The following is a 13,177-nucleotide window of genomic DNA, read 5'->3' on the forward strand; positions in this document are numbered from 1 at the left end:
TACACTAAAAAGAGAAGCCACCACTACTCCAAAAGGCTCAGCCTACAGATATTTTATTATTTTATCTTCACAAAACTCCCTCAGCAGACAGGCCTGTCCAAAGGGGCATTTTCCATAATAGAAACACCAGGTTTATTTCACTCTTCTGGGCCTTTTTTTTCCCCCCTGCAAGTAAATGGAGTATTGTACCTAATAGGAAGATTTTTCTGTCTGATTAAAAACTAAGGAAGGAGTTTTTCATTTGGATTTGTCCCCAGGCTGCATCCTGGTACTGTTGGTACCACTGCTAGAGCCTCATACAGAATATTTAAAAAGTCTAAACAGGCTTAAATCTGGTTTAGTTTAAAAAATAAACACCTAAAAAACCCCTCAAACATACTCTTATACACCTAAGGAGCAAGAAGCACTTCCCTCTTTAAGTCACAATTCTTGCCAAAAAATTTGAAAGTATGAAAACTTTCAAAATAATAATAATCAACACGAAGCACAGAGAAGCATATTATAGGTGTTATAATGTGAATCACTATATTATAGCTATTTATTATTGCGCAGCTGCCCTAGAGAGCAGGGAACTAAGATGATGCTGTTAATTAAACCTAAACTGAGTGGACAAAGCAATCAAACACAAGCACTTTGTAACAGTCTTTAGTAACTAAGAGTTACAGTCTAAATGAAAGTTACAGTCTAACTAAGGAACTGAAACCCCTGGGTGGGAGCACGGCTTCAAGATGACAAAACAATATTTAAGATTACATCCCTTTGTGCAAAACAATTGTGCAGCAAAAATTGCCTTTAGAATACCTGTTCAAGCCTAATTAGTAGAGAAATTAAATGAAATTTAATGAAATTAAATGGTTGGACAAACTGATTCAAAAGTTGCACGGACAAAACTGCTGTCGCTGCCAGCCCAAGCAAAGGGAGCTGTAATAAATACTCTGCTGTTAACTGACACTATGCTTAAACAAACTGCCTAAGGAGTATGAAAAAATACATATCAAGATAAGAGAACTCTATCCCAGCTGATTGAACTATATGAAAGGCACGAAATAAAAGTGGGAGAAGGAGCCCGGGACACGTGAAGTGGCAAAGTATTGCCAGTAGTGCCTCGCTGGTGATATTCCATGGGTTCTCCTCTGCTCTCTGTAAAATCAGAGCTAGGCCCAGAGGATACAGGACCTTGTAAATGGCTCAGTGTAGGCCAAGGAACCAGTTCTCACCTCTGCACAGCTTATCCATAAAGAAATGACTCCTAAAACCAATATTTCCTTTAGCAAGGAACGCTGTCCTTAAGCTGCAGCCAGCTCCTGGTTTGTGTCCTGCAGCAATAGATGGCCCTGCTGCTCACATACATGGCACAAAACTCAGCCCCCATGTTGCTCCACTCATTTCTCTTCATCCTATGGTTTTTAAAATAAATTTTTCACTAGAGAATAAAGCCTCTTCAAACTCCTTCTTCTTAGGGGAAAAAAAAAAAAAGAAAGAAAAAATCCAAGAAAAATAAAGCAACAAACCACACAGATGCATTACCTTAAAAGACAGCAACAAAGAAAAGCAGACTGTAAAACCAAATCAAATCAACCCTGGCAGCTGCAGCAATGTAGCACTAACAGAGCCAGAACAGGCTAAAAAGATCATGGTTTCTTTGTTAATACTGCTTTTACCAATTTTCTGTGAAGATTTCTCACTTGATGACAACCTCTTTCAGATGAACACGCACAACTTCCATTACAATACATTAAGAAGCCAAATAAAGGCTCCATCCGAGGCTGCCACATAATCCAGTCTCTCCCCCCCAGCAGCAATTCTGTTCTCACATCACACAAACTCTCAGCACACTCAGATCTTCCCTTCCTTGCCGTCCTCTGCTCACCTGCTGGAGGATCCCCGCTCTTCTTTCTCAACAAGTTTTCCAAAATCTGTCATTTGCCATCCAGACCTGCGCCTGAACTCAGCTGCTGCACTGGAACATTTCTGTCTCTGAGACCAAACCATTGCCAGGTTTTGGAAATTTTGACCTCCCTTTCATGTGCCACGCCCTCCGCTGAACCCAAATTTCTGATTTTAAGAAAGTTGTGATATTCAAGTTAAGAATTATTTTTAAATTGTCGGTACTTTGAAGTCTCAGTGTTTATTTCAACTACAGAGTTTTTTCCAAACAAGTATCTTTCACGACATCCATCAAGTTAGTATCTTTTTACCCTATCCCTTAGAGGGGTGCCTGTGTGTTTGTGGGGTTTTTAAACAAAGCATGAGCAATTTTTACAGCGTTGAACACCACACTTAGTCCCAAATTCAGCTCCCACTGAAGTCAACAGCCATAGGAAGGGGTTCTTTAAAAATGCTTTCTGATTTTCTTTTGTTTGCCTTGAATTCGTTCTCTAAATAAGATTTGTACTTAACGTCACTCAGAAGCCCAGCCTGGAGTGCAAAACACGCTACAGAAATCTGCTGGCAAAAGGTCTGAAAAGTGAATCGAGACGCGGAAATGTTTCTAAAAATCAAAGTTACGCCATCATCGTGGTAGCAATAAATCAAATGTAATGAATGGGAAGTTTTCCACCTTGAAAAGCGAATGCAGGACAGACACTCGTCAGCATCCTTCCTGAAGTTGCCTTTAGGAACATTGTAACCACGTGAAATCCTATTAGAAGGTGCTGAACTCCTACATTGTCACTCTTCCGGCAGGCTTCTACATAACAAAAATGCAATGAAGTCCCATACAACTTTCCCCCCTTATTATGCAAAATCCTTATCAAATTCAATAGTGTGACATGGTTCAAAATCCTGCCTAACAATGGCTCGCAGGATGTCCAGGGATGTCGGCTTTGTTTTAGTTTCACGTGCTTTTCAGTCTATTAATGCTAAGAGAAAAAGAACCTTCGCATAAATAACCGATAAAGATCAAAACCCCACTAAACAATGGGAAGGAAATTCAGAGTTGGAATTGGAGCCGGTGCTGAGCGAGCAGCCCTTTGTGCCTGGGTGCCGACCCTGGGTGCCACAGTGGCCGGGAACGAGGAGGTGAGGGATGGAGGAACCTCCAGCTCCCCACGGCGTTCCCTGGGCCCGGGCCAGGGCTGGAGTTTGCAGGGAGGTGTCGGAAGGGTCTGCAGCTCCCCGGAGGAGCCGCGGGGCAGCCCCGGCTCCTTTGTGCGGCAGGTTGCGGGTGGAATGTGGAATGCGGCACACGTTCCGCTCGCCACCGGGAGGACAAAGGATTCACTGATCGGGGGGGACAATTAGTCCCAATTAGGCCTATTTCGCAGCTGAGTGTAAGCGCTGGGGGAAGGGAGCTTAAATCTTACAGCGATGGGTCCCCTCAGGCGAGCGAAAGCGACATCAGCGAAGTGACGAGCTTGAGTCCCACCGAGGTGGTGGCACCGAGCGCCTCCATCCAGCAGAGGATGGAGAGCGGCTCCTCGGCCCTCGCACACAGCGCCTCCAAACCCTGCTAACCATTCTGCCTCTCGGCTCCCGTGGCCAACCGAGGCCATCTCCCGGTTTTCCAGCCCCCGGTGGAGCAGCAGTGCCGGTGCCAGGCGCAGGGCAGGCGGGGATACTCACATGTGCACGTGGGGAGGCTGGAAGCGGCTCTGGTTGATGTTGTAGTGCGTGAACGCCTGCGTTGGGTTGGAGCTGTACTCATCCACCGTTATGGTAACTTTGCCTTGTGAAGGAATTCCATGAGCCATCCTTCCTCCTTATGGACATGAGCCAGCTCACAGCTTCCCAAGGCCGGGGGCAGGGCAGGGCATGGTGCTCCGGGCAGATCCCGACTCCCAGCAGCTCCGCATCAACTCCGTGACCTCTGCCGGGAGAGACAGACAGCACACGCCGCTGTGAGCCACGAGATGTAAACACACGCTGACCTACTGCTCCAAGCTCTCCCGGCTTCCATTCACATTTAAGACCTACTCAGATTTGAGACTTTTTTCTATATTCCTGATGTGCCCATCACCCCTCTCCACGCATTACTATTCACTTTGTTGTTTTTTTTTTAATTGCCTCGTCATCCAACTCCATCACCATTAGACACATCCAAAGGATGAATGCTTAAAGTAAGGGTTTATCTTCAGGGGGTGGGGGAATAAAATATCTGTGTTGAAAGCTCCAGTTAAACACTCCCCATTTCATATCCTCGACTTTAAATAACATCTCGTGTTAATTGCAACTACGAAAAATTCACAAGTGGACCCAGCTTCCTGAAGGACAAAAGACTTTCCACAAACATGCAGACTTGTTTTCAATCTGCTGCTGTGGCTTTGGAACACCAATAGCTGAGAAACTTACAAGAAACTGATGTAAAGAACATGTTACCATTGCACAGCAAAAGGCACACCCAAATACCTTTGAATCGAGGTGTTTTGAGCGCCCAGGGAAAGGCAAGTATGGAGGCAATGTTAACAAAATGTCCATATCATAGCTTGCTAGCATTGAAACTGGTTTGGATTCACTGGTAGCAGACAGCAACGATTCACCTGACTTTAGCGAGATGTTACACATAAATATTGCTGCCTAAAATGAAAGAAATAGGCTCTTCCCTCTCTCTCCACCCCTGTCTTTGGCTTCTTCAGAGTGCTCCTAAACAGGTTTGGAGCGAGGCCTGGATGTGCACTGTGCTATCAGCACAAGCCAACAGCCAGGACCTCCCCAACACGAATCCGAGCTTGGATTTCTGTGCTCAATAACCTGAGGAGTCCTCAACTGCCTTCCTTTCCGTGGAAATTGATCAGCCCGAGGTGGAAGGATACCTTGAAGATGAGCAGCTCTGTGAAAGCCCCGTCTAGAGGCAGGTCCTCAGCTGGGACACGCTGTGCCAGCTGCAAGGACTTGGGTGAAATCACCTGAACCCACTGAAATTCGCAAGAGTGGACTTTCCCTATCTGGAGCACATTTCACAAAAGTAAATCCTTGCTTACTGGCAAGACAAAGGGATGGGAAAGAGAAGAGCCCTGAGCACCCAACCAAGCAATATTTTTCCAGTGCAATTTCCCTGGGCTTCTCTAGCTCCCAGATAGAAATGTGCTTGCCATGTGTAACGCTGAGCATTCGAAATCTTTGATTTGTATTCAAAATATATTTTTAATACAAAGACTAATTTCCAGTTTGGCATGAGGCACGACGAGAATGCTCTGCAAATGGCAGATGGCCTGCTATAGGCCATTTATTTTACTATTTTACCACCTCGGGCCTATGTAGGCTTCCATATGTTGGTTGGGTTGAGACATTCCACAACCTTCATTCTAGTAACTGGATTCTACCCTTCATCTTCTTTGGTGTCAGAAGGAAAAAAAGCAAAAAAAAGCAAAAGGAAAAAACTAAAAGGAAAAAAAAAGATGAAGGTGAAACGAAAAGGAAAAGCAGCAATTTCAAAACTGTCACTAGAGATGGTAGAGCCTTGTAACTGTGGTCACAGCCTGGTCCTCCCCTGTGAGACCTCTCTTATGAGAACAAGGTTTCAGCAGCACAAACCAGCAAGGGTGAGCTTTGCTGGAACACCTCTTTGCCCTGCTAGATGCGATGGAAGATGCTGCAAGAACTGCTCACACAACGTAGTGGTTACCACCACGCCAAGTTTGCAGCTGTTTCCTGAATTTCCTTTACAATTATGTTTCGGTGTTGTTTTGCATAACAGTAAAACACAACACCTGCTTCAAACTGCAGTCCTGTTCCAAGCGCTGCAGCTCTTTTGAGATAGAAACTATCTCAAAAGAGTGAGCAACAGCAGAGCAGCCTAATTGCCCTGCACTGAGAAGTAAATACAAATGAAAACATCTTCCTGCCAGAGAAATGACTGTCATTAACAAGACGGGCCATGAGCTCCCAAAGGAAAAAAAAAAAACCCAAAAAACAGAGTTTTTCTTTTACACTGCAAGAACTTTAGAGCCTTCATATGTTAAGAAGTAGTGTGAAAATTACATGCATAATGTTATTTTTTCCGCAGTTAAAAGCAACAATATAAAACAATGCATTAAACCAACAACAAAAATATGCTTGGGCTTTCAAAAAAGCTAAACGACACTGTTTTCAGCAACCCAGCATAAGAAAGGTCAGAACATTAAATTTCATATTATAGTTCACTCATGGAAGAAAAATCTAATTTGTTCATGAGAATGAATTATACATAAAGATAATAGGCATTTTTTACAATGTTTGTAACAGTCCATGTTACAGAAAGAAATTACAACTAACTGGCATAAAACAAATTACAAGAGGACACTTAAAAAGCTGTATTAAATACTTTTAAGTTGACTCTCAGCCAGATTATAAGTGCATAAGCTGCAATTGTTTCCCATTGTTCTAATCTTTAATCTTAAAAATAAATCTGTACTTAAATTGAGACAAAGCTGAACAAAGCATCCTTTTAAAATTAAATTCAACAACAAATGCCAGACTAGGGGTAAAAAAAAAAAAAAATCATAATTTGAAGCTGACTTCTGTGTCAGTTTTCTTAATTTCCATTTAGTACTCCACAGAGTACTACAGCTCAACTATCAGAAATATCTAATTATTACCTTCTTTACTGTGAACGTCTCTGAAGAAAACAGAGGAAAGAAGCCGAACACTTCAAAACTTTAAAACAAACGTAACATAGGCCCAAAATGTAAAAAAAAAAAAAAAGAAATTAAAAGAGACTTCTTCGAATCGCTACCATTCTTCTTTCTCCAACTATGAGCACTACTGGAAGATTACAAACAAAAAAATAAAAGTTGGATTATCCTCCCATCTATCAAGGAAAAAAGAACGCGTAATATCTTTTGCACTTTTTGAGGCAGTTTTAAATAAGAATGGCTATATTAAAAACCCAAACGATGCTCTTTCAGCACGTTGCCTTTTCCCAGATACTGAGGCTGTTATCCATTCGCAGCGTGTATTTGCAGCAAGACAGGAGATGTGCCATTGTACACTCTGCCCAGCGGTACAGGTATAAACCGGCGCTTTTTCGGAACAGGGCCGGCCCAAACGCGGGTGCAGCTAATTGTAAACCTGTACACTGCCGCCCTGTCAACAAACCGCGGAGAAATCTGCCCAGCTAAGTCAATTTCAATGTAGCCTTACATCGCACAGAGAGCCACTCACACGAGCCCTGCCTATGCACACGAAGGCACGCGAAAAAACCATTTCCCCAAATAAAATATTTACGCCTTCCTCATCTGAATTTCAAAAATCCGCCTCTAGCTGGGCTCGGGCTGTAGCAGAAAACGCTGAAAGGCAGGAGCCGGGAAGGGTTAACCCCGTGTCAACACCTTCTGGTGCTCCTTGCGCTATCCCGGCGCTCTTACACCGACACGGCACGCTGCCCCCGCCCGGGGCCGCGCCTCGGCCCCCGGAGCTCCCGGAGCGCTCCCGGCCCCGCGGGACCCGCCGGCGGTCCCCGAGATGCTGCGCCGCAGTTTGCCCACAACTCCGCGCTCCCGCTACCCACCGAGTCCGGCGGAGGCACCGCGGGGCCGGACCGCGGCTCTCCCCCGCCCCGTTCCCCCGCCGCCGACCCCCGGTACCTGGGCCCCCGGCCGCTCCCCACCTCCGCCCGCCCGCCGCCGGCTCCCGGGCCGCCCCGGCCGCGGCCCCGCGGGGCGCCCGGCTCGCCCCCCGGTGATTGATGGCTCCGGGTGGCCAATGGCTCCGGCGCGGCCCCGTCCCGGCGTGTGCCGCAGCCCCCGCCCCGCGCCCCCTGCCCTGCCCTGCCCCCGCCCCGCGGCACCGGGGGGCATTTCTGCCCCGTCTGCGCCCTACGTGCCGCGCCGCACAAAGTTCGCGTCGCCCCCGTCCCCGCCGTGCCACGCACCCGAAGGGCTGCAGGGCTGCGGGGGGAGGATGCTCGGCTCGGGGGAGGGATGCCGCGAACTCCTCGGCAGCCGCGGGCGAGCGCGGCGGGGCCGGGCGGGGGGTGATGCCCGCCGCTTTTTATTGCGGCCGTGCCGACCCCCGCGCCGCGGCCCCAAGTGTCTGAGGCCTCCGGGATCAGGGTTTCAGAGCGGCTTCTCTGCCGGCGAAAGGGCGAGAGGCAACTCCGCCGGGGAGCCAACCTGCCTTTCCCTCCTTACTTTTGCGGCGTGTCCCCCAGCTCGCCCCCATCCCCGGCTCCCTCCGCGTCCGCAGCCCCGGCCCCGCGCCCGCCGGGCTGCTCGCCGCTGCGCCCGCCGGCTGCCGCCCGCCCGCCGGTCCCAGCCAGCACAAAGCTCCCCGGCCTACCCTCCCGGCCCCGCCGCCGCAACCCCCGCCCCGACCCCGCACGCCGGCTCCGCACGCCGCCCCCGCCCCCGGGCCGCCCCCGGGCCGCCGGCGCCCCGCCGCCCCCGCGCCCGGCCGGGCAGGGGCGGAGGGCAGCGGGGGCACGGCCTGGGCAGCGGAGCGGGGCAGGGCAGCCTCGCTCAGCGCCGCCGACATCGCCGCCTGGGCTGCGGGGAAGCGCCGCCGCCGCCGCACCGACCCGACCCGACCCGACCCGACCCGACCCGGCGGGCTCGGGCGGTCACGGCGGGGGCGCGGGCGGCCGCGTTCATCCCCAGCATTGTTCGCGGGAGGCTGGACCGGCGCCGCCGCCGGAGCTGCCGCCCGCCCCCGCCGCTGCCGCCCATGACACGGCACCTCTAACCCGCCGCTTTGTGCGCCGCTGCCCCCGCCGTGCCCCCCTGCTCCCGACACCGGCCCGGGGCCGCTCACCTTCCCTCCGCCGGCTGCCGCTGCGGGCGGGTCGGGGTTGCCTTCAGCGCGGGCAGCGGGGCCGCTCCATGGGGCTGCGGGGGCGCGGCCGGGGCAGAGCCTGCGCCCGACCCCGCGGCGGCGCCCGGCGGCGGCGGCGGCGGCCCTGGCTCGGCTCCGGCTCCGGCCGGGCTCCGGCTGCGGGAGCGGCAGCGGGGCGGCGGCGAGGGCGGGCGCGGTGCAGTGAGCGGGGCTGCCACTGGGGTCAGGGAGCAGGCACCAGGAAACACGGCGGCCACGGCGCTGCTCGCTCGCACACACACCACACAGAGACACACACACACACAGAGACACGCACGGCTCCTCCCGCTGCCTCGCACTTCACCCCCCCGGGCAGGGAGGGAGGGAGCGAGCGAGCGCTGCTGCATTTCCCAAGTGCCGCACAGGCTGGAGCACGGCTCTCCCTGCCGGGGTCACAGAGCCGGACCCCCTTTCTTCCAAGGCTCGCTCGCCCAGACACGGCCGGCCCCGCACCGCGCATCGCCGAGCGGCTCGTCCGCTGCCCACCGGGATGACAAAATAAATAAGTAATAATAGCGACAATTAAAAAAACCCAAATCCTCGGAACGGGTTTTCGCACCTTCAGCCGCACCTTTCGTTACCGGGTGTTGATGCGGTGCCCTGCTCCTTTGTAGGTAAGCTCACCTCAGCGACCAGAAACACCAGGGTTCGCCTTTCAGGCCGAGCATTGTCTTAGGGTAACTGGGGCTTTCCTATGGAAAAATAAAATCAGGGATGTGGCCGTTGGCTTTTTTTTTTCCCCTTTTTTCTCACCCCTCTCGCCCCCTCCAAAATCACCGCAATTGTGTCAACAGCCACAACAGTAACAAAGTAAAGATTTGACGTGTTTGTTCCTTTACTTTCAAGACAGCAAATGGAAAGGGGAGATTTCCAAAAATATATTACAATGAGGAGAAAGACAGGAGGAAAGAAAGATCAAATATTTTTGAATAAGAAAATAAATAGCAGGCCTCTAATAGTGAGTATAAGTGACCTATATATTTTAAATAAGTAATTTTGACTCTAGCCAACCTTCAGATATGCATGGCAAGCAGGCAGGTTTTTCTTTGTTGCTGAAAGCCATGAGAAGGGTCTTCTGTATTGCCAGGCAGAAATCCACTGGGATGGACTGTCCTGTTTAGAAAATGGCAAATCAAGAAAAATCAAAGACTAAATGGCATAAGACTTTTTTTCCCAAATTTACCCTTTCACTCTGATTTTTTTTTTTACAGTTGTCATCATAACTTTTGAAAGAAGTGAGCTCTGTGAGCCACCACAGGAAAATTCCTGTTTCAGACAAAAAGGCCCAGAGATGAGTCGTCCTCCTGACCAAATCAAAGCAACACTTCCAGGAAAACTTTTCCTGGAATGGAGTCTGCACAAGTATTTTTAGCTGGCTTCCTGTGACCCAGCTGTAAAACAGCAATCCAGCATCCCACCCGTGTCCCTGCACTCTGGTGGGAACAGGGAACGCCACCCACCAGGGAAACTGATCCACTCAGCACCAGGAAAAACCTTCTTCTCTGGTGTGGGTCAGCCTCCTCTCCCAGTCCACTTCACAAATCCTCCTGCTGGGACTATCCAGGGAGAGAGATGAGCAGCTGAGGGGAAAAAGAGAACAGGAGAGCTCCCCTGGTCCCAGGAGCACCAAGGGGGAGGTGACAGGGAGCAGGTTTGACCCTGAACCTGCTGCATCCCTTCCTCACACTCACAGCACAAGGACTTGTCCTGTTCTGTCTTTACACGTCTGGAGCCCCTGGCACTACAAAAGGAGCTCCTAGCACAGAGAAACAGGGAAGAAAACTGGATAGAGGACTGGAATTAGCAAGCTCACAGGCCTTCTCTCTGGTAGCTGGTGAGAATTAGGACATTTCCCTGGCACTGTGGTGAGCACTTCCCTGCCTCACTAGTCCTCACACACAGCAAGTTCCTGCTATTTGGGTTTTGCTTGTGTGAATCCAGAGTGGGACCTGCACCTTTTTCACCACAATATCTGCTCAGCAACAGCAGCAGGCTGTAACACAGTCATCAGGAGCATTTTTGTTCACACATAACTTGACAAACTCTGAAACACTTTCTGCTAAGGGCACCCAGCAGAACTTTTACAAACTGCTTGTTTTCAGGATGCTTTCCCAAGAGGCACTCACCTTAGAAACCTGCTGGCCCCAGAGTTGCTATAGGATGGAAAAAATATTTTGCTAAAACTGATGAAAGGGTTTTCTGAGGGAAGGAGTAGAATCCTGCTGCCTTTCTTCACTAATTCACAAGAGCAGCATCAAAACGGAAGCACACAAAAATAAAATATCTATATTGTGGCTGGAACGTGTATCCGTTAACAAACACAAGACAAGAGGGTTTTAGAGATAAATTTTGAAACCTAAAAAGTAAATGTGGTGCTTGAGTGTCACAGGACTGATTTTTCTGGCTGGGTGAAATTCAAAACAGTGAACAAACAGCTTTTCTTTACCTTAATACTGCCTATTAATGGTAGTGAAAGGTATGTTACAGATGAAACTTTAGTTCTGTTCAGAATTGGCACTGGATTTTGTTGGTTTTTTTCATGTGTACAAATCCAAAGTGATTATCATCAAACGCACAGATTCAGGAGATGCGTGTTGAAAATTATAAAACACTACAGAATCCTGAAAAGCACACCCATTCTTCACAATCTATTATGTCATCTTTAATACATTTCAAAGGTATCACTGCCTCCAGTTTCTGCCAAGCACAGGACAGAGCTAACAGCTTATGAGGCACCCACAGACACAGACACCTACCTATTTTCGCTCTTTACTTCAGGAAAAAATTTTCCTAAGCATCTGTAAAGCCCTACAAGAAAGTATAACTTCAAGCCTACCTCTGAGCACTCATTCCTTAAATCATCAGATTTTTTGAGAGATCTTTTACACAGCAAGGAATTCAAACCAAACTGAAACAAAAAAAGCCCTTTCAAACACACCAAACCACACGAGAAGAACAAATTCAGATTTTGAAAAGGCTCCTTCCAAAAGGGCAGAAGGGGTTTTGAGGCAGACCCACAGCAGTGCCATGAATTCTTGTGCTGGCACAAAGCAGCGCAGGACCAAGGCTGGCACAGTGTTTGCTGCACCTCCTGAAAGAGCCAGGCCAGTATTTCACACCATTTTTTCTTTGGACACTGTACCAGAGGTGTTTGGGTTGTTTGTTTCAATTTCCTGGATTTTTTTTTAGCCATTTTAAGACCAGAGCACCAAGGGCTCTCATTTGCACTGCAGACAATTCAGTTTCAGCCTGCAGAGAGCAGAACACGCTGGTACAGACCTAGACAATGCATATTTTAATTTCCTAACGTATTTTAATTTTCCTGACACTTTAAACAAGTAGATTTTGGTCCAGTGGATGGCCACTGGCAGTAATCTTCACCAAAAGTCACTGGATTTACCACATGTCAGTACAAACCAGTGCAGCTCTAGCAAAAATTAGTTCTAGCATCTTAACAGGCTCCTTCCCCCCATTCAAGCAGAAATTCTTCCCTAACTGTGGAACAGAAGAAAACTGCATTAGTTTGGGCTTTGTGCCCCACTGAGCCCCTCAACATTCCAAATTTGCTGAATATGTTTGGATAGATTCTCCCTTGCTCTGTTCTTTCACTTGCAGGCCATAAGTCACCAAAGGGCACTTGGTGTGCATGCTGGCCAACAACATGAAAACAGCAGAAAAACAGAGTATTACTTACAAACAGAGTATTACTTACAAACAGAAAAAAAAAAATCCAAAATAACAGGATTCCAATTTTGCAAGTTGGGTTTTTTAGCTCTTAGGGCTTCTCAACAAAATTGCAGGCTGGAACTAGCAGCTAATTGAATCCTAAGAGCTGAAAACCCCCCCAAACCTCATGGCTTTGGACTTCATAATCTGTCCCATTATGAGTTTTTATCTGACTTTTCCCCCTCACAAACAGGCCTATAAACTTTTCAATACTCCAGCAAACACCTCAGGAAGAACCCACAGCCTTTCCATAGAAACACACCAGCTTTGGGATGAAAATGACAATTGCCAAAAGAGCTGAAATCGGAGCCTTCTGTCAGAATCTGCAGATAGAGAAGAGCATGTCATTATTCTGCTGATAGAGCATCAGGTAAGATTACTGAAGGAAATATCACCAGCTGCCCTCTGGGCAGTCTTTTTACATTTGATGGGCCAGAACTTTGTCACAGGATAATGCTTGTCTGCTGCCTTGCCCCTTTAAATTAAATAAAATTCAATATTCGATTGGAATTTTCCTACTTACCCTCAGTAAAAATAAAGTGTTGCAAAAACACACAGCTGGAGGAGAATCATTTATCCTTCTAAGAACTTCCAGTGTAACTGATAGTCATGGTACCTGGAAAAGAAATAAAAAGAAATAATTTTTTTCCCCCCCTGATCATTCCACTGAATATTCTTTTTTTCAGGATTAAGAAGGACCCCTGGGTGATTTATTATTACACAC

At 48.5% G+C, this 13,177-nt stretch overlaps 1 protein-coding gene across 1 annotated transcript in view; it reads right to left on the bottom strand.

The window, feature by feature from the left end:
• The window catches only part of MPPED2 (metallophosphoesterase domain containing 2), a 115,136-nt gene extending 106,331 nt beyond the window's left edge, over positions 1 to 8,805 (bottom strand). The window contains exons 1-2 of the mRNA XM_084208012.1: positions 8,668 to 8,805; positions 3,565 to 3,808 (exon numbers count right to left, since the gene is read on the bottom strand). Coding sequence (XP_084064138.1) covers positions 3,565 to 3,692 — 128 coding nt within the window. The 5' untranslated portion in view covers positions 3,693 to 3,808; positions 8,668 to 8,805. The remainder of the gene's footprint in view (positions 1 to 3,564; positions 3,809 to 8,667) is intronic.
• Between the last annotated feature and the right edge of the window lie 4,372 nt (positions 8,806 to 13,177).

Source organism: Fringilla coelebs (genome assembly GCF_963513975.1).
Source record: "Fringilla coelebs genome assembly, chromosome: 6".
Taxonomy (NCBI): Eukaryota; Metazoa; Chordata; class Aves; order Passeriformes; family Fringillidae; genus Fringilla; species Fringilla coelebs.